The sequence below is a fragment of the Hemitrygon akajei genome, chromosome 6, assembly GCF_048418815.1.
Source record: "Hemitrygon akajei chromosome 6, sHemAka1.3, whole genome shotgun sequence".
Classification (NCBI taxonomy): Eukaryota; Metazoa; Chordata; class Chondrichthyes; order Myliobatiformes; family Dasyatidae; genus Hemitrygon; species Hemitrygon akajei.
The window spans coordinates 173,481,188-173,508,881 of NC_133129.1; the positions used below are offsets into that span (position 1 = coordinate 173,481,188).

Genomic DNA, 27,694 nt, shown 5'->3' on the forward strand with positions numbered 1-27,694 from the left:
TTGGGGAGTAGGCGGTAAGCAGAGAACCACAGGTTTTATATATACAGTATGTGGATTAAATTAACTTTGTTCCCGTTGCACCTCAAAGCTTCCACTTTCTTGCACTGAGTGATTACTGAGCTGTCAATCAACGCACTGTTGATTGACAACTGACTACAAGTTCCCACTGTATTAGAATAAGGGCCCTTTTGTAAAATGGAATAATCAGTTCACTTTTTAAACATAAAATTTTAAAAAGTCATTTCGTAGTCCCTATATTATTGGTTCAAGTACTGAAGAAAGCTACCGGCATAAACTTTTCTTGCGTCTCCGCGATCAATATAGTCGCATTTACATCGATAAAGCCTGCCTCTTTCCATGCAATTGGGGCTGGTTTATAGACTCTGCCCCTGTACTGGCCTCCCCCGTTTCTCCTTTGATCTCTCAGTCCAGCTGCTCTGCATAACAACAACGAAGAGGTATTGCGTCACTGGTGGGCACGGTATAGTTAATTTTTTTCTTCCCCTGAACTATAGCCTCCAGAGGCAGTAGCATCCTCCGTTTTAGTCAATGCAATAAGGAGAGAGAGAGAGAGAGAGAGAGAGAGAGAAAGAGAGAGTGGGAAAGAGAACGAGGGAGAGAGAAAAAGAAATCCATAGCAATGGAATATCAGCTATTATGCTGTGAAGAAGACACCATCAGAAGAGCGTATAAGGATCCCAACTTAATCAATGATCGCGTCCTGCATAATATACTTAAAAGCGAAGAAAGCTCTCTTCCCTCTGTTAGCTACTTCAAATGCGTCCAAAAAGAAATTGTGCCTTCTATGAGAAAGATTGTTGCGACTTGGATGCTGGAGGTTTGTGTAGAGAATTATATTAATAATCTATATATATATATATATATATTGTGTACATATATACATTTTGCACTTTGGCGGAGTTTACATCTATCAAGGGGGCTTTAATCATTTTTGCCAGATTTGGGCAGACACTGTGCAGTCTGACAGCAAACGGGGGGCGGGGGAGGGAATGTCACACTTCCCCCTTGCTCGTTCCCCCCCTCCCCCGGTTTCGCTCATCTTTATCCATTTCTGTTGAATTTTTCCCCCCGCTTCAATGTGAAATTCTTGCCCGACACTTCCGCTAATGCCCCGAGCGTGCAACTCTTGCAAATACCCTTCTTTATCTTGCTGAGACAGAAGGTGGTGTTGCATCTTGGAAGGCCGGGGTTCGGAGGGTTGAGGGAATGCGGACGCTGAATTCCCCCTACCTTTTTTTGTTATTGCTAAAGTCTCCCGCAGTTTCTGGGGCTGAGAAATTAATTTTAAAACCTTAAATAACCTTGTACACGTATGCAGTTCGATGTGTGCCAGTATTATACGCCATCTTTGTTCCGTATTGCTTCACTAACTTTTAAGTTAAAACAAAGTCATTGAAATCCTAGGGACTATAACCTCTCTGATAGACTTGGCAACGCCAGATTATAGGGGGGACGGTTGATCAATTTCAAGGCATTTTTCATTGGAACTGGCAGAAATTGATATAAATCTTTGTTGAAACTGACGGGAGCACCCACGTTCTCGTTTCAGCAGAACTTACCAGGAACGATGGTCTGGGGGAAAAATAAAGCTGGGGGGAAAACCGCGGGGCCAGTTGCTTGCAAATAGGACGGGGCGCAAGCCTCAGAGATTTTGGCATATTTTCGTGCCCTTTTCACCCAGCTTTGCAGCGGGTTTCTATTTTTAATCATTTTTTGAAGTTGCGCATAGACCAGCCTTGGTCTGATGTCGGTGCAAACCCGCAGTGTAGAATCGCCAGGATCTAAAGCAACCCCTGACACCCCAGGCACCGAAATTGAGTTCTTTTGAGGGGGTTCCTTGGTTTGAAACGCCTCGCGACAGATTGCAATCGAAAAAGAATCGCACGGGGAGGGTTTTCGAATTATTTCGATCGCCCGGGCTAATTTTTAAATATTTTTAAATATTTTTTGAAAATATGACGACGTGAAAATTGAAGTGCAACTCGGCTGGGGAGCGCGAGTGAGGAGAGAGAGAGGGGGAATATCTTCGGAGTGTGACACTCGCTCATTTAGAATTCGTTGCTTTGGAAATGGTTTAAAATTAATAAACTAACACCAACGCTCCAAAATATTTATCTGTAATAGATTGTGTTAAGGGAGTCTTGTTAGCGGTATAACCTCGTACATCCTCCCACCTAACCTTCTTTTACCAGGTATGCGAGGAGCAGAAATGCGAAGAGGAGGTTTTCCCAATCGCCATGAACTATTTGGACCGATATTTGTCGATTGAACTAACGAAAAAGACCCACTTGCAATTGCTGGGAGCGACCTGCATGTTTCTGGCATCGAAAATGAAAGAGACCATTCCATTAACAGCGGAAAAACTCTGCATTTATACCGATAACTCCATCCGACCCGTGGAATTACTGGTAAATGGCAAATTTTTCATTCCCCCCCACCCCACCCCCGTCAATCAGGTTATCGCTGCCCTCTCCCCACTTTACTTCACATTGTCCGACAGACTGGCTACTCTTCGCTCCCCTGATCTGCGCAATCGGTCGTTGCCGAATTTTCCCCCCTTCTCAGCCTTAGCTCCTGTCACCAACTCCCGCGGCGGAGACCCGATATGTACACATTTTTGGAAAATTTTAGGTCATTTCTGCGGCCACCGCCTCCTTGAAGATCGTGTTATCCACTCTGCAAGCCCATACAGCTTCATCTAATATTGCCTAATCAGCGTTTTTTTCCGCTGTTATTATTGTGGGAATATGCTAAGTGCCATATCTAGATCCGATTCCCACCCGCAAACCCGTCAGGGTGTTTTTAGTTTGAGGTCTACTGTTTTATTCACCTTTGCGTTTGACCTGACACTCCAACATGCAAGCACAAATATCCTCCAGACTCCCCCCCCCTCAAAAAAGTGCTGATTTAAAAATATCCTGAATATTTAACATATTCAATAATTTTTAGAAAGGTGAACTTTATGTTTTAATAGCCTCTGTATAATATTTGTTCAAAGTGGACACTGAATAGTTCTGGGGCTTTGTATTGGAAACGAAAAATTTGTAAACTTTAAGGCTGCAAATGTACCTTTCTCAATATTTGACATTTTCCCCCAATGCCTTGTTAACGTTTTCAAGGGACTCTTCCATATGTGGGTATTTGGCGCCCTCTGTTGGTGCGCCAGGTTGCGATTTCCTCTCAACCAATCTATACTGCGCGGTGCCTGTCATTTTGCATGATCAATAATGGGCATAATTTCTGCAAAGAACTGTATTCTGCAAGTCTCCCGATTCAAAAAACTACAATAAAATAACTTGTATCTTAATTACAATGCAGGGATTTAAAAAAATTTTGTGCAAGATTTATTGCTAGGAATTAAAATTCATCTTCCAAAAAAAACCAGCACAACTTCTTTCAGTCAAATTTCTGTTGACAGCCCCATGTCAGCTAATGATTTAGGGATGGAGTTGGTTCTGTGTCCAAGGCTCATTGCAAAATTGTAGAGCGAACAAATGCCATTTACTCAAGAGAGAGAGAAAAAAGAAAATATTTATTTAAAGAGCAGAGGAAATGAAGCTAATGATAGAAACGGCGGTAATGTCTCCCAGTGAGAGGGGCAGTTTTTCCATAAAGAATGCATTGACCAGAGGACAGTAAGGTGCTGCTTGTAATCCTGGTCACAGAGAGAAATGGGCTTCAGTTTTGATAGACAGTGCGATTAACTAATCACCACCATTCAAGTTGTCACAGTTTGCAAACTTTGATCGTCTGTGTGAACGATGATTTATCATCTACATTATTGGACTTCACACAGTCTGCCATACACAAATAACACAGAACACGACAGCACAGTAACATTGTGCCAACCTTATAATCTACTCGAAGATCAATCTAACCCTTCCCTCCTACATGGCCCTCCATTTTATATCACCCCAGCGCCTATCGAAATTCTCTTAATGACCCTGATGTATCTACTTCTGCCACATTCCATGCAACCATCACTCCCTGTGTAGAAAGATACTCCCCCCATACTTTCCTCCAATCAGCTAAAATTAACATTGTGTTAACATTTCTGCCCTACTCTATCTACGTCTCTTATTGTCTTGTACACCTCCATCAAGTCACCTCTCCTTCAAAGAAAAGACCTAGCTCACTCAATCTTCATAAGACATGCTCTCTAATCCAGGCAGCCTCCTAGTAAATCTCCTCTGCACTCTCTCCAAAGTTTCCACATTCTTCCCGTAGTGAACTGAACACAGTACTCCAAGCGTGAGCTAACCAGGGTTTCACAGAGCTGCAATGTATTTGTGTGTTCTGTTTCAGCAAATGGAGCTGCTTGTCCTCAACAAACTGAAGTGGGATCTAGCCTCTGTGACTCCTCACGACTTTATTGATCACTTCCTCAACAAGCTCCACATCCCCAAGGACAACAAACAGATCATCCGCAAACACGCCCAGACGTTTGTGGCTCTATGCGCTACAGGTACGGCGCCTCGGCTTGCGAGACGGGGACGGAGGGGTGGTGCTGTGGGCTTGACGCCTGGATAATATGCCTCCTAACTGGATGCCACACGTTCATTTGGTCTAGCTCCAGCTACAGCGTTGCTATTGTGTTAATATTTAAAACTAAGTGCAAAATTTAAACTACCACTCTGTAGCCACTTTATTAGGTACCCGGCGAGGTCTTCTGCTGTGGTAGCCCATCCACCCCGAGGTCTGATGTGGGTGCATTCAGAGATGCTCTTCTGCACACCACTGTTGTATTGCACGGTTATGTGAATTACCATCACCGTCCTGTCAGCTTGGCCCAGTCTGGCCTCTGTCATTAACAAGGCATTTTCATCCGCAGAACGAGAGAGGGCCGGGGAGTGGGGCTGAGGAAGGGGAAAAGGGTCAGCCATGATTGGCTGGCGGGGCAGACTCGATGGGCCAAACAGCCTGGTTCTGCTCTTATGGGTCTTATGGCCGAACTGCTGCTCACTGGACTTCCTTTGTGTTTTTTGCACCATTCTCGGTAAGCTCTAGAGACGGATGTGTGTGAAAATCCCGGGGGGTCAGCAGATTCTGAGAGACTCAAGCCACCCCGTCTGGTACCAGCAATCATTCCACGGTCAAAGTCACTTAGAACACATTTCTTCACCGTTCTGATGTCTGGTCTGAATTGAATCCCATGACCACGTTTGCATGCTTTAATGCATTGAGTTGCTGCCACACGATTGGCTGATTAGATAGTTGCATTGACGACCAGGTGTACCTAATAAAGTGGCCACTGAGTGGATCTGTGGGAACTAACAGGAATGAAGCATTGAGATCCCCATTACTGATTAAATGGATTACACTGTGCACAGCAAATACAATGCATTAACTTGTAGCCAAAACGGTGGATTGTAAAGGAATTGGCAGCCCGTTGAATGTAGCTTAATGGGTTACTGTTTCAGTGCCTCATTCCTGCAGGTTATTGTGTATATAGCTGACAAACAGATGAAATTTGATAGCTCTTATCCTTTGGTTTTGAGAAGATTCTGGTCAAGTCTGCCTTGTGCTCTTTGAAGACATCTGTCTTTGCCAGCGATGGTGACAGGAACTGTTAATGATAGCAACACTCTGAACAGCTAGGTTCCAATTTCCCCAGTGACTGTAGACTTCCTTTGAGTAGCTGCAAGGTCTGCATACCCCGCGCCATCAACTTTGGTGTGAAACGTAGCAGGGATCATGACGTGACGAGTGGCACCTGTCCTCAGCAGGTCAGAGTTGGTTTTGAGGAACGCAAATGCTCGAGAGACCACACGGTCTCTGTGGTCCGCTCTGCTGCTCAAGTTTAAGGCTGATGGTCCTCACATTCCTTCCGTTCTAATCTTTGCTAGTCTTCAAACTTGGGCAAGGCACGGCAGTATTCGAGTGATTGTTACCAAAAATACCATTCAAATCCTGCCCAAGGTTTCGCTCCTGCACACTCCTTTGTGGAAACTCATCTTAGTGAAATGTGGTACCAACGATAAGTGAAGTGTGTCCCCCTCCCACCTAATTCCTGCTGTTTTTCTGATCTAGATATACATTGTCAATTCACAATATTTGGCCTGAAGTCATTTGAAATACAGAGTAGAACTGTATCTGCACTCCATCCCACTTCTCTCTGCAAAGCGAGCCCCAGTGTTGTGTACTAACTGCCCGCTACGCCACTGGTGTTTGGGATTAAATGAAGGTCCTCCATCTCTGGTGGTATTCAGGGCTTCCTCCGTCATATCAGTAGCTTCCTTTTGGATTTTACTGCCGTTAGTCATGCAAGTCCCGAGTGGAGATCCAGGAATACCGTCACACTCAGATGGTGAAGGATTCTTAATTGCTGTTTCCATGACAAACTTATCAGTCAGGGTTGTTATCCCAGAGCTGAAACCCTGAACCTGGAGGACCGGTGGACCATTCTTAGTCCGGCCTCTGCCCTTTGACCTGCTTGGCGTAGGTGACCCTACCAAGAGCCAGAGCATAAAGCCCTGACTCCAGCCAACGTAGCTCTCTGGGTCTCTGAGGCACGCAAGCCTCCAAACCACGACATGGTTGTGGTCCTCTTGTATACTGTAATTCAGTATACAGCCAGTGTCTTGAATAAGGCGGGCTCCGTATGGCACAATCTTGTCAATATCTCTTCAGACTGGTTTGCAGGGTCCCAGATGCACCAATAATGAGTCAGCACAGTATTGTGGGCCGCATGGCACTGGGGGGTGGGGGGGGCAACTCATTTACAAGATGCTGGTTCCATTGAGGCGTCCACATTTGGGACGTGCTGGAGAGGATCTTTAGGCAAGGTTTAAGAGGGGTATTTTTTGGTAACAATAACTGTAACGCTCACCATGCCTTGCTGGGATTGAATTCTGAACCTCGCTGAGAGGAAAGTGAGGTAAACCCAGGGGTTCTGAGGGAGCAGCAGGCGGAACATAGAGCATAGCGTAGTCCACGCCCTTCGGCCCACAATGTTGTGTCGACGTTTTAACCTACTCCAAGATCAATCTAATGCTTCTGGCCCACATAACCCTCCATTTTTCCTTCATCCTTCTGTGTATCTAGAGCCTCTGACTGTCCCTCATGTATCTGCTATGAGCACCCTTGGCAGCACGCTCCACTCTGACACCCCACCTAATCACCTTAAAACTCCCCTGCCCCTCCTCTCTTCTTCTATTCCCCACTGTGGCCTCTTCCCTGTCTTCACCAGCCTATCATTCCCCCCGGATCCCCTCCTCCTTCCCGTTTTCTTATCAGAACCCTTCCTCTTCAGCCCTTTCTCTCTCCTACCCAGCTGGTTTCGCCTATCGCCTTCCAGCTATCCTCCTTCCCCTTCCCCCCCCCACCCCACCTCTTCGCTCTCCCTTTGCAGTCCTGAAGAAAGGTCTCAGCCCATAATGTCGTACCTGCATTCATTTCCACAGATGCTACCTGACCTGTTGAGTTCCCCCAGCATTTTGTGTGTGTTGCTTTGGATTTCCAGCACCGGCAGACTTTCCCTGTGTTTACCTTGAAATTATGCCCTCGTGTATTGTATTAGTCATTTCCGCCCTGGGAAAAGGCACTTGCTGTCCACTCTGTCTGTGTCTCTTGTATACCTCTGTCAAAGGGCCTCTCTTCCTCCTTCACTCCGAAGGCAAAAAGCCCCAGCTCGCTCGACGTGCTTTGTAAGTCCAGCTGGCGTCCCGGTAAATCTGCTTTGCTGGGATTTCAGCTGGTCTTTCCACAGAGGCCCACACCACAGGTAAAGCTTGCCTTGTGCTGGCGAAGCTCGCCCCCTAGAGGAGTCTTTGTGTAAATGAAGGCTGGTACCCGGCAGAAAGTTTTTAAATCTTGGCCTGTGCGTGCCTTTCAGAAGTTCTGCTCCCTAGCCCCGCCTTACCACACTCAATCCCAAGGGAAGCACTCTTGGGGAGTGCAACCCATGTGCTATCAGAGAGAGAGGCATCAAAACCGGGGATGGGGTGATCAGTTGGCACTTTGCATGTTGGCTCATCTCTGCCACAACCTTTGGCATAGTCCTCTATGTTCTACTGGCACAGTGGCTGCAACCTGGGTACGTACCATGTCTTCGCCTTGGCAGACTGTTGGGTTGAGGGGTTGACCGGGGAACGATGCAGGCAAAACACAGTCCAGATAGTGGGATATTAAAAGCATGTTCTGACCGTGTGCGCAAGAGGTTCTGCAGATGCTGGAAATCTGAAGTAACACACAAAATGCTGGCGGAAGTCAGCAGATCAGACAACCAGACAACTTCTACGGGGAGGAATCAGCAGTCGATGTTTCAGGCCGAGACCTTTCATCCGTGCCTGCTAAATTCTTCCAGCATTTTGTATGACTGCAAGTACTTTCAGCCTGTTGAAGTTGGCTGTGCGGAGCTGCTGCCTTTTTATATAATTGAGGGGAAAGCATTTCCTTTGGGTTAGTGCATCACTGTGTAGCAATGTCCCTGAAGCTGTAATAAAAATAACTCGAGTGTTACTCACTGCGTGTTAAGTTGAGGCTCTTTGCATCTTTTCAAACCTGGATTTCATTTGCCTGTGTGCTTGTGCAGACTAGTGTGTCAGAGGACGAGTCGCAGTTTAGGAATCATACCCAGGAGCTACAGAATGCAAAGATTATAGAGTCAAAGAACACTACAGCAGCCCTTTTGGCCCATCTGGTGCATGCTGATCTGTTATTGTGCCTCATTCTATTGACCTACACCTGGACCATAGCCCTCCATAACCCTCCCACCCACGTACCTATCCAAACATCTAAGTATTGAAGGCAATCCCTCCTTCAGCTGGCAGCTCATTCCACACTCTTGCCACCCTCTGAGTAAAGAAGTTTCCCAGTCATGGTTCCCTTAAACATTTCACCTTTCACCCTTAACCCATGACCTCTAATTCTAGTCTCACCCATCCTCAGTGGAAAATTAACCTTATTCAAACTTTCCCTATAAGCTCAGGTCCTCATGTCCCAGAAACATGCTTATAAATTGTCTCTGTGCTCTTTCAATTTTATTTATATCTTTTCTGTAGGTAGGTGACAAGAACTGTACAAATTACTCCCAAGTTAGGCTTCACCAACGTCTTACAAAACTTCAGCATAACATCTACACTCCTATATTTAATACTTTGATCTATGAAGGCAAGTATGTCAAAAGATTTCTTTACAACCCACTCCGCAGTACCCTACCACTCACAGAGCAAGTCCTGCTCTAGTTTGTCCTTCCAAAGTAAAACACCTCTGTGTTAAATTCCATCTGCCGTTTTTCCAGTTGGTCCTAATCCCACCTGCCAGCCATGATAGTCATCCTCGCTGTCCACTACACCTCCAGTTTTGGTGTCGTCCTCAAACTTGCTGATCCAGTCAACCGCATTGCCATCCCGATCGTTCAGAAAGTTGACAAACGACGACGGACCCAGCACCGATCCCTGTGGCACACCTCTCGTCACAGAAAGGAAGTGTACAGGCAGCGGCTGGGGGTCTGCCACTGTAATAGCTCTGCTGCTGCCTCGTCCCGAAATGTCGACTGCGCATTCATTTCCATAGATGCTACCTGACCTGCTGAGTTGCTCCAGCATTTTGTGTGTGCTAATGCGACTGTGCCCTGTTGTTTTACTTGCTTGAACCCTGTTTTGCTGTGCTAGCACTCCCAGTGCCAGACGGAACAGGACAGATCAAAGGTTGGGGATTGCTGACATTCCAGTGTCTTGATCAATGGCTCCCGTTACGTTTTTGTGTGGGGGGTGGGTAGGGAAAGAATAGGCGAGGCTAATTCCTGAAACACAACATTTTGCTTCCCAGCCCTGGACAGAATGCATAAATACAGCATTGAAGTAATTACCCTTTACAAAAGATTCAAGGAGAAGTGTGAAGCAGGGTGGGTTGGGGGGGGGGGGGGGGGGGAAGGAGATGATGGGTGTGTGGTGTTGGGGGGGAGGATGGATGATTTAAAAGACTTTTAATGGAAGGGATTACATTCAAGGTGATGTTAAGCAGAAATCCTTTTATGCAACCTCCGAATTGTCTACTTAATAGGGCTGGATTTTGCTAAAGATCTTTTGTACTGTGGTAGAGCAAAAAATCCTTATTAGCGTTGTTTGAAGTTAGCACATAATTGCCAGCTATGAATAGCTCCTGGCATGGACAGCTCACTGAGGGGTTCTTAAAAGAAATCTTCCATTTACCAGAAGATAGAATGGTGTTTGGGATAACAGGAAAAATCTGTAATCAGGCCAATGCAGGCTTATAGTGAATTATCTCTAATAATTATATAGTTAGAAAATTTTTGACTTATTAATGATGCAAACTTGAAATCAGTTCTGTGTCGTTTCAAGAATACAGCTTGTCGAGGCCTGTCGTACCTGCACGATTTAGTTCCTTTTCTGCAGGAAAGAGTGACTTACAGTGCTAGATTAAATCCACCCCCTAAACCCTGAAGTGTTCAGGGAAGATTCCATCCTGGGGTGGCAGGGCTTATTCCTGTAGTCTTGGAGCATGGAGTATCAGGATAGGTGAGGAGCGACACTCGATTGAATTAAGTAGTGGGGAAGGAGGAGGGGTGGGCGGCGTTCCCCACACCAACGTTTTCTGTCCACCCCTCTCCCTCCCAGAAAGCTTTCCCTTTCTTGTCAGCACGTCAGATGCACTAGCCCCTGCTGTGTGAAACTGTACACGTCACAGGGCAACACCGGGTTGTCAGCAATGCTGTATTCTTCACTCTGGGACACCCAGTTATAGGACGAAGGCAACCCACCCCCCCCATCCCTCCTATCGCTCCTCGTTAAAATGCTGAAACCAGTGACCTCCTGTACAAATAATTCCTTGTTTGCGACACAAAAGGGCAGAACCATGCTGCATGCGTGGAACACCCGCAAGCTCAGAAGTGGACAGGGAAATGTGTCTTTTTAAGTTTCCGTGGTACAGTTCCGGCACCAGTGTTGTTGGCCAAGGGGACGTACTGCCAAGGCTCACCCGCCTCGCTCTGCAGGCCCACCAACAATCACCCCACCCCCCACCCCCCCACCGCCTGCCTTCCCCTGCTCACTGCAGAGATTGTTCAGGATATGAGTGGAAAGGAGAACAAAATGATTGTTAATCCGGATCCGATGTGAGCATTAAAAAAAACTAAAAGTTCAGTAAAAGAACAGTGAAAATCACACCAAATATAAAAGCAATCCTACAGAACACAATGTACAAGTAACTGTTATATAGATGGACTGATTGTGTGTGCACAGAGTGATGCTAGGTGATCTGCATGTAGTGGTGGTGGGGGTGTGTTAATGGGTGGAGGTGTTGATCAGTAAAAGTTTTTGAGTCTGGTGGTCTGGGCATGGTTGCTACGTAGCCTCTTCCCTGATGGGAGTGGGACAAAGCAGGGTGGGTGGGACCCTTCATGATATCACTGGCCTTTCTTTTTACTGCAGCCATGAGGCCCACAGGGGAGATGGAGGGAGTGGTCTCGAGCCCAGACCTACAGCAGTGGTGTCGTTTGCCTGTCAGGAGATTGCCCTCTCTTGGGTAGAGGGCTGCTGTCCAGACAGTGCGACCTTAGTCTCTTGAAGCCTCTGCCCTCTGGCGTTCGGACACTGCGACTGGATGTGGCGGGGGGTGGGGGGGTTGGAGGCCTGCAGGGGGTGCAGTTTGTCATGAGGCCTCATTTAGTTGAGCAGAGCGCTGGCCTCCCTCATTTGAGAGCTCTCCCTGCTGGTGTCTGGATACTGCGACGTTGGGGGGGTGGGGAGGGAGGACGGTAAGGTGTGGTTGTTACACTCTGTTGCTCTTGTCCATTGCTCACTGGAAAAAAAACCCTCGACGCTTTCTCTGTCTGCAGACGTCAAGTTTATCTCGAACCCGCCCTCCATGATAGCGGCCGGGAGTGTGGCCGCTGCGGTTCACGGCCTCCACCTGGGGAATAGCAACAGCTTCCTTTCCTACCAGTCCCTCACAGAATGCCTATCACAGATCATCAAGTGTGACCCGGTAAGTGCCTCTCTACGCTTCCACCAAAATGGGAATCAATTTATTTATTTTAGAAGTGAAAGCGAGCTTGAAAAACAGATGAACTTTTGCACGGGGGGTGGGGGGGGGAGTGCGTCCTGGGCTTCTTTTATACTACTTTGGGAGCTCACTAAAAGAGCTAGCACAGGGGCGATAGGCAGAATGTCCACCTCCCTTGCTGCGTAGCGCTGAGAGTTTGTGTCATCCTTGGTAAATTCCGCTGGTTCTGTTTCCCCTCGCCATGCCTTCTCCCACATCCCACACCACCTGTGTTGCTGCTACATGTCATTTTGGTGGTTTTCTGGAATTCTGATGGGTTGTTTAATTAATTCACGGCACACTAGAACATAGAGCAATACCACACAGTACAGGGCCTTTGGCCCACGATGTTGCACCAAAACTTATAACCTACTCCAGATCAATCTAACCCTTCCCTCCAACATAGATCTCTATCTACTTTTCTCTCATCCATATGCCCATCCAAGAGACTCTTAAATAATCTCTAATGTATCTGTCTCTACTACCACTCCTGATGGTGCGTTCCACACACTTATCACTCTGCGTGTAAAGAAAGTACTACCTCTGATCCTTTCCTCCAATCACCTTAAAACGATACATTATATTAGCCATTGTCCTGGGAATAAGTCACTCGCTGCCCACTCTGTCTACTCCCCTTATCGTCTTATGCATGTTAATGCTGTTGTTTGGAATTATCAGCCAAGTACTTTATGGTCCCACGAGGCCATTGTTCGTTGTTTGATTGTTCTGATTGGTTGGGGTAAAATGGAACTGTAGCGATGGTGTCCGATGTAGCTTTGAAAGATTTGTTTCCCTCCTGATATCCCGTAACTATTGTTTAGAATCAGAATCAGGTTCCTTATCTCTGACATGTCGGGAAATTTGTTGCTTTGTGGTAGCGTTGCGAAGCAAGACCAAAATTACTCTAAGTTACAAATAAAATAAATATACTTAATTTACGTATGGCGAGGTAATGTTCATGGGCCGTTCAGAAAGCCGATGGCAGGGTTGAGTGTGGGTCTTCCCTGTACCTCCTGTCTGATGGCAGTAAGAAGAGGATGCATGCCTCATGAGGATGATGGGGAGGGCTGTGCCCACAATGGAGTCTATGGACCTCTGCAGCCTCTTGCCATCTTGCCCGTTGCAGGGGCTCCGTACCGGGCAGTGATGCAGCCATTCAGAATGCTCTCCACGGTACAGCTGGAGAAACTTGCAGACGTCCTTACAAAGCTCCTGAAACTCCTAATGAAGTATAGCATTGGAGTGCCTTCTTCGTGGCTGCATCAACATTGTCGGACCCTGGACCGATCCTTTGAGATGTTGACACCCAGGAACTTGGAGCAGCTCACAGCCAGCATCTGAAAGCAGGAGAGCCCAACAGGATGCTGGTGTTCAACTGTGTCAGGGGGTGCAGTTCTCACAGGAGGGGTGTACTTCCTGTCTGTCACAGCTACACTGCTGCAAACCAACAAATTACACATCCAAGTCAGTGATCCAAGTCTGATTCTGGTGAAGGTTCAGGTGTTTGGGAACCAGGGGAAGAATATTGTCTTCTACCTCTTTAAGAAATCAGCTGAGGTGATTTGCTGCTCCTTCCCGTGGCACTGTAGCTTAGCAGTTGGTGTAAAAATTTTACAGATCAGGGTTTAGTTTCTGCTGCTGTTTGTAAGGAGTTTGCACGCTCTCCCTGGCGTGGGTTTGCTCCAGGTGCGCCGGTTTCCTCCCACACTCCAAAGGTTTGTAACTTGTGCAGATGCTAGGTTGGTGCTGCAGGCACGGTGTCACTTACGGGCTGGCCCCAGCAATCTCAGATGGTGCTGGTCGTTGACACAGCCAGAACATTTCACTGCGTGCTTGGATGTACCTGTGACAAATTACGTCCATGTTTATAAAGGTGCGAAAGTCTAAGAACAGAGGACACAGACTCAGAATAGAGGGTTGTGTCTTTTTAGAATGGAGATGAGGAGGAATTTCTTTAGCAAGAGAGTGGTGAATCTGTGGAATTCGTTGCCACGGGTGGCTGTGGAGGCCAAGTCATCGGGTATATTTAAGGCAGAGGTTGGTAGACTCTTGATTAGTCAGGGCATGAAGGGATACGAGAAGACAGGAGATTGGGGCTGAGAGGGAAAATGAATCAGCCATGAAGAAAATGGCAGAGCAAACTCAATGGGCCCAATGGCCTGATTCCGCTCCTATGTCATATGGTCTTATGGACCAGTAAAGCTAATCTTTTTCTTTTGTGACCTGCTTGGGAGGGCTCACCCTCTTATCCATCAGTCTCTTCCTAGCACGAAGGACATGGGTCTGATAAAACAACAGGTTTGATGTACAAATTGTGTTTGGTCACAGCTCCAGTTAAATACTACAAAATAATAAACTACTTTTATATATACTGCAGTGGCAGTGTCACTGCTTCAAGACTTGCATCAAAAATTAGGATTCGTTATGAAATGCTGTGGTGGAGAGGCCCAAAATGAAAGGGATTTCAGTAATTCAGTAATAAGAGCCATGTTATGTACTTCAACATTCAATGGAACAATAGATGTCTGATCCTTTAGTGGCTGGCTGTCCAGCAATTAATAGTGTATCAGTAGAGACGAGCAGAGGGTTTAGCTTAAAAGGAGAGGAGGAAATAGCTCATAAGAAATGTGATAAATGGACCTCATGGTGTCTGTGACCTTTATATTCGGCCTGTAACCCAAGGCCTCTTAATGTCAAGTGGTGCCACTGTCTTTTATTCAAGGCCTCCCAATGATCTCAGCCCAATTTTTATTGCACCTTGCAACTGTGCTGTGAATGTCGTTGGCTGAGCAGCATTATCTCATTGTTAAAGCAGAGGTTTTGCCTGAATTACGCCACTTCGTTCTTCAGCCTCGCTGGATGGCAGAAGATGTGCCTCAGTAGGAACGGAGCAATAAAGTAGTCAGGGATCAATTGGAGGATGAAAGAGGGGGAGGAGGCTTCCTTTAACAAGTGGAAGCTAAATGTAAATGCGCAGCAAAGCTATACATGATCTCTGATGCAGAGATGGGCTTTTGTTTCTGCCACAATGGTGGGACAAACATTGTGTTAGGTCAAGAGTTCTACGCCCAAATTAACTTCAGCACCACTTGAAAGACCACCAGTACAGAAGGAAGAGCAAAGATTGCCTTTCTAGTGTAAATGGAGAACTGTAAACAAAGATGTCATTGTTTCAAGTTTACAGATGAGGTGATAATTAAGACTGATTTTAAGATTTACTCAGAGCTGAATTTTCCTGCTTCCCTTTCTGTGATTTAGCCCTACTTGATCCAAAGCAGCAAAGAATGATATTTATAACTATTGATTCTTGTGTTTGTTTTCTGATGGCATTAGCTGGAGATGCAATGCCACTTGGCGCTTGGTAGATGAGATAGCTTGGTCGCTGTCATTCATTTTTCGTGAGTTAAGAGTACCACTTTCGTCAGTCCTGGTTCTTGTAGAATGTGGGATTGGAAGAGTGACAGTAGTCCAGAGAGACGTTGAATTTTTGTTTCCCCTCTCGTGGATGTGTTCACGTGCTGGAGCAGCAGATTCACAAACCTTTGTTTGCCCTTCCAGTCATCCAAAGCACAAGTTAAATTTGTTACCAAAGAACGTAAAAAAAAACCGTGTAGATTTGTTTTCTCGTGGGCTTATTTAATAAATCCATAACAGTAAACAACCACAATGGAATCTCTGAAAGACTGCACCAACTCGGGGGCTCAGCCGGTGTGCAGTACACCACAAACTGTGCAAGTATAAAAAGAAGGAAATTATAAAAGTAAACGGATAAGCAATAAATATCGAGAGCATGAGATGAACAATCGCTGAAAGTGAGTCCGTAGGTTGTGGGAACATCTCAGTGACAGGGCAAGTGAAATGAAGATGGGACCCTGATGGTTGTTCCTGAACCTGGTGGTGTGAGTCTTGGGTGCATCCGATTTGCTGTTATAATGGCTGGAAGTTAACACGAGATTCAAGATTATTTAATGTCATTTCCAGTACGCAAGTGTAAAGGAGACAACAGTTTTTACCTCAGGTCCGATGCAGCTCAAAATAAATACACATAAGATAAAGAACCCAATAATAAAAAAAATATAAGTACATAAAATAGCTCATATGCATTGATTTTAAGTCCATAAAGTGGCACTGAGCACAGGTGTGACTGCCAGGAAATGATAAAATAGTGGCGGTGGGGTGGATTAGTGGGTCTTGACCAGCCTTACTACATGGGGGAAAGTAACTGTTCTTGTGTTAATGGATGCCAGGTACCTATGGGCCAATCTCATTTCCTTACCAAAGTGGTAAAGCTGAAATTTGCCTCCGCCCTTGCCCTCCTCTGCACTTTGTGGGGGTGTGTGAGAAGAGCCGGAGGCGGGGAATAAAGATGCAAAAGATCTTAAATTGCGACTAGTAAAAGATTTAAAGGAAATTGATACTTCAAGGCGGTGGGGTGGGGGGGGGGGGGGGAGTGAGAAGAAACAATTTGGTCTCCACATTAATACTCTGTTCTCAAAATCCTGAACTACAGATTGAATTCAGGCAACTTAACAAAGGTGAAATAAACCTCCTGATTATACAAAGATTTTTGTTTGCCCACTTTCATTGAAATTTTTAAGTCTCGAGTGTGTATGGAACCTTTAGTTCCAGATCAGTCAGTTCTGGCATTGAGTTTAACTTCCTGTTTTCACTTTGATCACTGGTAATTAGAACTCAAATTAAGCATAATTGAGACCCTTGGGAAGCCTCCTGCTTTTCAAAAGCTCCCCTCTCATTGTGTGAATTTGTTAGGTGTGATCATGTTTCTAATTGTCTTTAGCTTAATCTTTTGCCTGCCCACACACCTTACGTTGGGTGTCAGTTTCTCTCAGGGGGACTGCAGATGTGAGCACACTGAAGAGCAAACGTGACCCTTCTGATGATGACCGCCTCACACCACACCGCAAAACTCTTGTGCTGTTGTGTGAAGAGAGTTGAGGGGAAGAGAGTTGGATTGATTAGAAAGATTGGTACTTTTATAGGCCCTTTTACATCTTTTTTTCCCCATAAATAAATTTGCAACCACAGAGGTATCAGAATCGGGTTTATCATCAGTGGTATACGTCGTGACATTTATTTTGTAGCAGCAGTAAATTGCAATACATAATAAAAGCAAAGAATCCTATAAGTTAAAATAATAATTATATATGTTAAAATAATAATAACTATATATAGCTATATTTAATTATAAATACATAAAGAGAACTGAAATAGTGAGGTAGTGTTCATGAATTCATTGTCCATTCAGTTGATAGTAGCAATGAGTAGAGGACATGTCCTGGCTGGTGAGGGTCCTTAATGACAGATGCTGCCATTTTGAGCCATTGCTTTTTGAAGGTGTCCTTGATGCTGGGGAGGCTAGTGCCCGTGATGGAGCTGGCTGAGGTTCTTCTGGAGCTTGGCCATCTGTAGGAATTATGGCAGCAAACCCTCTCAAATCAGAATCGGATTTATTACCTGATGTATGCCATGAGATCTGCGGTTTTCCAGCAGCAGTACAGTGTAAGAGATAAAGCTACAGAAATTACTATAACCTACAAAATTAAATAGTGCAAAAGCCAAATAATAAGGTTGTGTTCATGAACTGTTTAGAAATCTATTGGCAAGGGGAAAAGGCTGTTCTTAAGACATTGAGTGTGGGTCTTCAGGCTCCTGTACCTCCTTCCTGATGGTAGTATTGTGAAGAGAAGAGAACTTGTCCTGGGTGGTGAGGGTCTTTAATGATGAGATAACTAATGTTGGAATATTGAGATAGGAGAGAAATCTTCCCTAGGATACTGGTGACAACACCCCTGCTCTTCATGAAGTGAGAGAGGGCTGTGGGCTCCAGTTTAAAATCTCATCTGGACAAAGTACATCCTCGAACAGTGCAGTGTTACAGCATTGGAGATTCTGCCTGTGGCCTGCTAAGTCTTTTAATGGCTTTTAAGTAAAAGATTACTTAAAAGCTTCTTGAGAAACTTGAAAGATTATTTGAAAATCTTCCAGGCAAAATTTTAAGTTAAGATTACTTGAGATTAATCTCTATGAACACCGAACCTTCCTGTCATTGGAGATGCTCCTCAATTCATATAGACCAGGGGGTTCCCAACCCGGGATCCACAGACCCCTTGCTTAATGGTATTGATCCATAATGTAAAAAAGGTTGGGAACCCTTGAATGGAGACATGGAGCACTCCAGCACAGTAACAGGCCCTTTGGCCTATCTAGTCCATGCTGCCTGTTGGATTTGGGGAGAAAGTTAAGTTTTAAGGGGGCCTACAAATAAAATAAAATATCCCAAGAAGGAGCTAGAAGTCCGAGATCCAGGAATGGCAGCAAGTTCTGGTTCTCTGGCGATCCTCTAGTGTTGCAGGCCAGACCAGGACTCTGCAATGACAGTGAAGCTTGAGACCAGGCATTCCTCTTTCACCAGGCCCTGTTCTTGTGCCCCCCCCCCCCACACACTTTGAGTTATTCTGTGGTGTGATAGAACTGTATAGCACAGTACGGGTCCTTCGGCCCAACATGTGTGAAACTTTTAACCTATTCCAAGATCAGTTTAACCTTTCCTTCCCACATAATCCATTATTCTTTCATCTATACTTCTATCTAAGAGTCCCATCCCTGGCAGTGCACCCCACACACCCAACACTCCCCATGCAAGAAAACAAGTTTAATTTGTTGTAACATACAGAAAGTGCTGGAGGAACTCAGCAAGTCAGGCAGCATCTAAAGAGAAAAGTAAAGAGCTGCGTCTTCAGGCTGAGACCTAATTAAATTAATTTGACCATTGAGGAAGGATCAAGAATAAATAGAAAAAATGCCAAAGATTCCTTGTTTAATGATGCATATTTGTTTTTGGAGAGGGATCCAGTGGCCTGACAATCTGATGTGATTTGACCACGTACTGATATTTGCAAAATTTCTTTCCATGAAATCTAGGTCCAATCTTTCAATTCCAATTGATATTAGAATAGAATAGATCTTTATTGTCATTGCTTAAGACAACAAGATTGTGGTGCTACCCCAGTCTGTGCAAAACATATTTACAATACATGCCGTATGGCTTAATTTTTTTTAAATTCCCATATTTGTATGCAAAAAGTAACTTTGCTGGTCTGTGACATTCAAAGGCCATTGGCGAGCCTGGTGTAGCTGCAAAACAGCCCTTGGGAAGAAGCTGGTTTTCAGTCTTACTATCTTGGCTAAGATATTTCTGTATCTGCTACCAGATAGCAGGAGATTGAACGGTGTCCGGGATGGGATGGGTCTCTAATGATGTCACGAGCACGTTGTAGAGTTGTAGATCGTCTCCAGGTCTAGTAGTTGATGTGCTGAGCCATCTAGCCATCCACTGGAGTGCTATGAGATCTGTCTTGTTGAGCTAGAGTACCACACTGTCATTCTGTATGTCAATATGCTCTCTGTCACACATCGATAAAGGTTGGCCAGCAGCTTTGGGGGCAGATTAGCTCTCCTTTTGGGTCAGTTTTAAGATGACAATGTTCTACCCTTAACCAGTGTTAGGAGAAATACTTTGCAACCTCTCCATTTTGTAGGATTAGGCTGGCTGTTGTAGTTCCAAATGTTTCAGAAGCAGTTCACTGAGAAATGTGAATGGAAAAACAATTAAATGGCCAAGGTTAACATTTTCCTTTTTCTGGCTTTTGCTTGTCCTTTGCAGTAAATACTATTTTTCTGTAAGTAGCTGTTGTTTTTAATTGCCATTATTCTTTCCCAATCATGCATTATTGTTTAAATAGAATTGGAAGTTGCTTAGAGTGAATTTGTTGCAAATCTCATAGATACTAGGTGGATTACCTTCTGCTTTGCTGCTGTTTGGTGTAGGACACAAGGTCACTTTGTGTGTAAATCGTTAAGTGATATCATCAATGATGTTTGGGGAAATGGTGAGGAAGGTAATTGACAGGCATTCTTTTGTCACTCTGACTAACTAAGCCCTGGGAAAGGTTTAGAGGAATAACTGTGAGGTGACCTCTGTCCTTTTGCAGTCCTGTAGACCTTGACAAATTGTGATTGATGGCCGTGATTCTGGTTCTACACTGACTCTCCAAAGTCAGAACTTCACTGAAAATGGATCAGATTAATATTGCTGCATAGCCCAAAGTTGTTAGGGAGTGTCTTTATCTAAAGGAAGCTTTAGGCCTGGAATCTGAATCAGGTTTAATTTCACTGACATATGTCGTGAAATTTGTTGTTTTGCAGCAGCAGTACAGTGTAACACACACAAAAAAACCTAAATTACAATAAAAAATACAAATATATTTAAATAAGTCATGCAAAACGCAAGCCTAAAACTGTGAGGTATTGTTCATGAGTTGGTTTGTTGCCCATTCAGAAATCCAATAGTGCAAGGGAAGAAGCTGGTGCTAAAATGTTGAGTGTGTGTCTTCAGGCTCGTGTTCCTCCTCTCTGATCGTAGCAGTATGAAGAGGGCATGTCCAGGGTAATGGGGATCCTCAGTGATGGATATTGCCTTTTGAAGATGCTCCCCATGCTTGGGGAAGCTAGTGCCCATGATGGAACTGGCTTGAGTTTGCAACTGTCTGCAGCTTTTTCCAATCCTGTGCCGTGCCATCCTCCCTCATACCAGACTTGATTCAGCAAGTTCCAACGTTCTCCACTGAATTATTAGTAAATGTGTTAGGATAAGTCATTGACTTTGTTTACTGTGTACCTGAGTTGGCATTTGATGTCACAGTTCCAAAGTTGGCCATTTCCTGTTCCCAGAATTAACCGCAGCACTGCATAAAATAAGGAGACAATTGTTGTGACTAGTTGTAGAGTAAACTGAGAACGATACTGAGGGGGCAGAATAATACTTTCTTCCTAAAAGGTATCATTTGTTCCCAGTCACTTAGATGATAACAGAAGGGGCAAATTCAGTATTTGATCCTAACTGCAAGGATTGATGTTCCCTGGGCCGGGGGGAGCAGAGGGAAAGGCCACATGTGCCTTTTAAAATAAAAAAAAATAAACATAAAATAGATTGATCTGAGTTCCTAAAATTAGAGTTCCGAAAGCTTTATTTCCTGGAGTGTAGGAGAATGATGAAAAATTTGATAGAGGTGTACAAAATTATGCAGGGTATAGATAGGGTAAACACAAGCAGGCTTTTTCCACTGAGGTTGGGTGAGATTAGAACTAGAGGTCATAGGTTAAGGGTGAAAGATGAAATGTTTAAGGTAAACAGTTATGTTTTATAATTTCAAAACATTAAGCTAATTCAAAGGGAGACATGGGAGTCTGAAATGTGAGTAACTTTGTGTTTTAATTTAAGTGAGGCGTGGACATATCATGATGTGTGCAATTCACATATTTTTATAATCATAATGAGCTATATAAACAACAAAAATGCTTAATTAAACAATATAGTCACAAGATTACTGAAATACACAGCAGGAACATGAGAAGAAACTTCTTCAGTCAGCCACAGTAAGAGTGGCAAAAGCTTCCAGCAGAAGTGATGGATGCAGGTTCCATTTGAACATTTCAGAGAAATTTGGATAGGTGCAGGGATGGGAGGGGTAAGGAGGTCTATGGTCTAGGTGCAGGTCAGTGGGGGTAGGCCGCATAATTATTTGGCTAAAGATCCTGTTTCTCTGCTGTTGTGCTCCATGCCTCCAGTTGCAGAATTTTTTTGTTGAATCTAGTCGTCACTTCTCAAAGTGATGTTTGTTGGCACCAGCTGCATACCAGGCACAGTCCTGGAATGTTGCATACCACAGGACAATATAATGATTATTCAGCTTCCAGTAGAGTGGGTGGGAGGGGAGTATCTGGAGGCTTCCTGTCGTGGATGTTGGACCTATCCTGTTTGTTTCACTGCTGGAGGGTTACCAATTCCTGTTAATGCTTCATTTGACTTTAAGGACGTGACAGTGCCTCCAGCATTTGGAGGGCTGAAAGGATTTTGTCAAATTCCACCATGTAGCAGGTGGAAAATAGTTTAACACAGTCGTAATGATGGAAGAATTCAGCAACTATTGAGAGGAATAAACAGTCGACGTTTCGGGCCTGGACCCCTCAGTTAGAAAATTGGTTTTCCTGGTCAATAGAAACTTAGAATTGAGCTCCTCAGTGATAATTGCTTCTGAAACTTTGCACACGTAACCAGACTTCTTTGTCTTTTATAAGTGTGGCCGCTTTTTAACTGCTAGGCGGTTGACCAATGTGATCTGTAGAGAGCTCAAGTAGGCTTTCAGTGTGACTCCTGATTGTTGGCGAGTAATTTGTTGAAGTGAACAGTTGTTTCGAATGGGATTAATCTTGGCTATGCTGGGTCTCACGTTGTGAATATCCTGCTCCCCACTAGCCCTTATTGTACTTGCCTCTGCATGTTCTCGGCTGTTATAACTTGCACAGGTTTACTTAGCACTGACAACTAGAGGAAAATTACTTGAGCTCTTTATCGCAAACCTCTCTGGTGTTCAATATACCAGAACCACAGATGATAATTGAAATCAGTATTTGTAATCTTGACTCCAGACCTACAACTGAGATCTCCTGGCTTTCTCCTATCCTGCCTCCTTGCACTTCCATCATTGTGGTGACAACACACTAAAGCTCATTTTCCCTAAACCACACCCACTATGGCTATGACAACAATAGTAGTTTCTTGACTATCAGCCAGAGACCTGGATTAAGATGTACGGAGTTTGATTTTTGCCATGGGAACTAGGGAATTTAAATCTGAGGAACTAAAATCTTGGATTGAATTTTTTAAATTGTAGCACAGTGAAATAAAATTTTAAATGTGAATGGCATGGTAGCATCGGGGTTAGTGTAACAGTATTACAGCGCAGGTTACCCGGGTTCCATACCATCACTGTCTGTAAGGAGTTTGTGTGTTCTCCTGTGATCATGTGAGTTTCCTCTGGGGGCTCCGCTTTCTTCCCACATTTCAAAGAAGCATGGATGAGGGTTAGTAAGCCATCGACATGCTGTGTTGGTGCCCGAAGAAAGGCAACACCTGCTGGCTGCCCCCAGCTTATCCTCGGATTGTGTTTGTCGTTGACGCAAATGGCGCATTTCACTATCTTTTGATATACATGTGATAAAGCTGATCTTTCATCTTTAATTTTTTTACAAAAATCTCCCAGTTAACTGAAATCCTAAACACAAGAGGTTCTGCAGATGCTGGAAATCCAGAGTAACACACACAAAACGCTGGGGGAACTCAGCAGGTCAGGCAGCATCCGTGGAAAGAAATGGACAATCCCAAATAAGGGTCGTGGTCTGAGATGATAGCTATTCATTCCGCTCCATAGATGCTGCCTGACCTGTTGAGTTTCTTCAGTAATTTTTGTGTGTTAACTGATATCCTTCAGGGAATAAAAGTGACTGCCTTTTGTCTGGCTTGACCTGTGTGTGTGTGAACTCCTCAGCCAAGCCTTCAATGTGATTGTCTCTCAACTATCTCATCTTGGGGAGGACTTAGTAATGATTGTCCTAACTGCTGTCACAGGATGTGCTGACATTGGGCCGTATTCATTGGGATTCAGATGAACAAGGGAGTGTCCTCATTGAAACCTATCAACTTTTGAAAGGCGTCAATAGAGTGGATATGGAGAGGATGTTTCCTCTGCGGGGCGAGTCTAAGACCAGAGGACACAGCCTCAGGATAGAGCGGTGTCCTTTTAGAAGAGATGAGGAGGAATTTCTTTAGCCAGAGAGTGGTGAATCAGTGAAATTCATTGCCACAGCTGGCTGTGCAGGCCAAGTCATTGGGTATATTGAAGGCAGAGGTTGATAGATTCTTGATTGGGCAAGACATGAAGGGAAGAAGGTAGGAGAGGTTGGGGCTGAGAGAGTAAATGGGTCAGCCATGATGAAATGGTGGAGCAGACTCGATGGGTCAAATGGCTTAATTCTATTTCTATATCTTATGGTCTTACAGCCAGTGATATCCACGTCCTTGAAGTTAACATGAGAAAAGAAAAATCACAAGCTGCATTTTCTGACCCTTGGGCCACTATTTTGAATTTTAACAGTTGCCTTTCTTTCCCTTTTGGTTGCCTTTACACAGGATTGTTTACGGGCCTGTCAGGAACAGATAGAGTCTCTTCTGGAGTCGAGCCTGCGCCAGGTACAGAACACCAGCATATCCCCGGAAACAAAAACTCTTGAGGATGAACTGGACCTCTCCTGCACACCGACCGATGTGCGGGATGTGAACCTATGATGATTGACACCGGATCACATGCAACTTGCAAGGAAATGCTCGCTATATATATTATATAAAAAAACATCATGACCTCCCCTCCAAAACCTCCAGCACATTGTAAAAAGAAGGGAACTGCTTCCTTTTTTTGCTTTCAGTGCTCATGTCCCTTCACCATGCATTTATGTATGACATAGTCTGAAACTGATAAAAGGCAAAGAAGGCATTTGCGATGCTGAACACGTGATATGCCACAAAACACATGCAGATTATATAAGACATTAATGAAATAGTGTTTTTTATATACAAAAAAAAATAAAATCAAGTGTTTATGCTTTTGCATTTTATAATAATAGGTAATAGGAAATGTCATTAGGGGAGCTATTAGAATTGATTTTTTTTGAGTGTGAATGAACCATTTTTAATGTAGAAGAGGGTTTTAGGTAGTAACAATTTAATCATTCTTTTTCTTTTTTTAAAAAAGAAAAATAAAGTGTCAGGAAACGATGTATAGCTTTTACAGCAGTCTAGGCTTTTCTATACCTGCTTGCATATGTGTCTAGTCACTTTATAATCAGTTTGTCCCAATGTTAATTTGATTTCTTTGTGCTTATCCTCTTCACCTTATAAATGGTTGATGTAATCCATTAGTGTATTTTAGTTATCAGCATTATTATATGTAATTGGAGTCTGTGGATTGCCTGTACACGTGGCTTGCAGGAGACCAGCTTATTATTATTATTCATACAGGTCCATTTTACTACCCGTGGCTAAGTACCTAATTATACACACACTTACTAATGCTATAATACCTTTTAAAAGTCTTTGTCTTTTAATTTTATTTTTTTTTGACAGAAGAAACGTATGTAAATAGAGTGCTAGCTGGAGTCGGCCCTTTCTGGCCAACTAACGACAGGTTTAATCCATGGTCTTTCTTTCTCAAACCATTCCATTTCAAAGCACTTTCAGTCGGTAGATTTTTTTTTTAAAGTCCTTTTTTTGTGTGGAAATTTAAAAATAAAAAAAATGGAATGGTTTAGAAATATTAAATGCTTGTGTTTTTGCAAAGCAAGTTAAGTTGACTATGGTGTTTGAGAGGGAAATTAAACTTGGATTGTGACATTCCAATGAACGATGATTACATTCCAAAAACTGCTGGCATCGCTGACCTTTAATGTTAAAAATAATAGAAAGAACAGTGTTTAGAAATCTTTCATGTGCCAACTAATTTAGAAATGGGGGCTGTGTAGATGAGTACTTCAGGGTTTATCAGCACGCATAGAATGTAACCATAATTGTTCTGGAAGCTATTTTACTTAATTATCCACAATGAAAGGAACTTCATGTAATTTATTTATAAGGTAACATAGATCTATTTATTGTAAGACTGAAGTAGAGGAAGCTTCCAGTGGAGAGACATCAAAGTTTAAGGCTTGTGGCGCAGTTGTAGGATCTTAGTCCTTAAGCAAAAGTGACTTCATCCACACAATGAATTAAGTTTTCAACAAAGAAATTCAAGTGCCACAAGGCATTCTGCTTTTCTTTTTAAAAAAAAACGAAGATTCTCAGAACAGGGATTTCTAAGTGGTTGAGGAGCATTTATCATTGTGACTGACCCCCACCCCCCCATGCAGATTGAGGTTTCTGCACCTGTATGCAATGGAAAACTCTGTTCCTCGCCAGATACACAACCTCGCAAAAGGAGGGTGAGGGGGCAGACTTGAGCGTGAACTCGCAAAATGAGCAATGGTTAACCGGCAAGTTGGGGGAAAATTTAACCTGTTTTTATTTTAAATGGCATTGCAAGTGTTTTTTGAGATTTGAAGATTATGTAGGTAGTGATGACTGCTCTGACCCCATCACCCTCTCCACCACCGTTGACAATAGCTTGGTGGTGTTTTTTTTTCAGCCAAAGTGAAATTGTCAGTTGTTCAGAAGCTACAGCTTGGCCAGATCATTGGCATTTTCACTTAACGGGACTAATTTTCCAAAGCAAGTTTTGGCTTATTCTTCTGTGCTGCACCCGATGCTCTTGATAGTTCCTCAATTTGAAACCGGCTGGGAAGGAAACTTTGAGCTGCCCTTTCTGGAGATGCAAGCCACAGTCTCTCAAGGCCAGGTTCTCTATTCTCTCTTGTTCAGTTCAGTGTCCTGATGGATGCATGAGGCAATATTGGTGCTTCTAGAGGGCTAGGGCCCAGACAAGTGTGAAGAGGCAGGAAACCTGGATAAAGCTGCTGCTATTATAAGCCCCATGTTAAGAGTGCTGGTGGATTGGATTCATTGTCATATGTTCTTTTTGTTTAAATCTTCAGGCCCCATTTAAGCATTGAACTTTTCCCGTTGCGACCGCAAACGAGAAACACCGTAGTTTTTGTTTTTTGTAGAATCGGTCTTGCAGAAGAAAGAAATATTGTTGTTCCAGTGTCTTGCACCCCAGCTTCTAGATATTGATAGAAAATTTGCACATCTTGGTATGTACTGATGCTAGAAAGTAGTAGAGGGGAGGAGGAGAAACTAAACTCAGTTTGATGATGCGGTGTGAGGAGTATGTGATGGAGATATGTTTGTGTGATACTGCCATTTATGGTGTTGATTGTAAGCAATGGAGTGGACACTCCTTTTGAGCTGCTACAGAAAAGTTCCCAGCTTGGTTTGAAATTAACATTTTTTTTTGCTTTTTCCTCTTTTAAAAAATTAAAAAATCCTTTTTGTCATTGTGTTTTGCTGCTATTTTTGGATCAGTTTTTATTAATGCCATATACTGCCATGTTATAGGTTTTAATTTTCACATAGAAAATTATGTTATTAACATCAGTTTTTGTAGATTTTTTTTGTTAATGTGATCAGTTCTACTTAATGTGATTACTGCTCTATTCCAAAAAGAAAGGTTCCTGTTCACATTACCTCAAACTACAGTTAACCAGACCTTTATACACCGGGGTTTTTGTTTCACATTTTGCCTCATAGTCCTGTTTTACTGAAAACTGAAATACGTTGTACATTTATCTGAAAGGGTTCTGACTGAAAAAAAAATGCATTCGGGATCCAAGATAGTTCTGATGTATGATGTCTGAATATCAGGAACATTTGCTTACCTCAAATCATTTCTGTATTTGGCATCTCTGTTCTGAACCTTCCAGTTTATAACCATAATGCTGCACAGACAACGGATGTTGGTTCTACAAGGTTGTGTACCGAAAAGGCAGTGTACTGTATTTTTATATTAAAGAAGATAATCTGTACTGAAAGGCCAAAGGCTGAATAGGGGTTTCACGTACCGACAATTATGTCTGTTTTTAAAAAACAATGTTTCACATATTTTCAGATGGTCACAATCTATATAAAGCATTCAATTACAAATTTGTACTTTTATATTTTACAAAATGTCACTGTTCATGGTCTGAAATGCACATTTTCACAAACAGACCTGTACTAGACAAGTTTCCAACAGAATAGAAATAAAAAAAATGTTTTGAAAAA

General features: G+C 43.6%; 1 protein-coding gene across 1 annotated transcript; it reads left to right on the forward strand.

Moving 5' to 3' along the window:
• Positions 1-512: 512 nt before the first annotated feature.
• Positions 513-27,694, forward strand: ccnd1 (cyclin D1). Its single transcript, XM_073049782.1, has 5 exons — positions 513-838; positions 2,214-2,429; positions 4,327-4,486; positions 11,822-11,970; positions 24,077-27,694. The coding sequence occupies exons 1-5, from the start codon at positions 641-643 to the stop codon at positions 24,230-24,232; spliced, it is 879 nt and encodes a 292-aa protein (XP_072905883.1). The 5' UTR covers positions 513-640; the 3' UTR covers positions 24,233-27,694.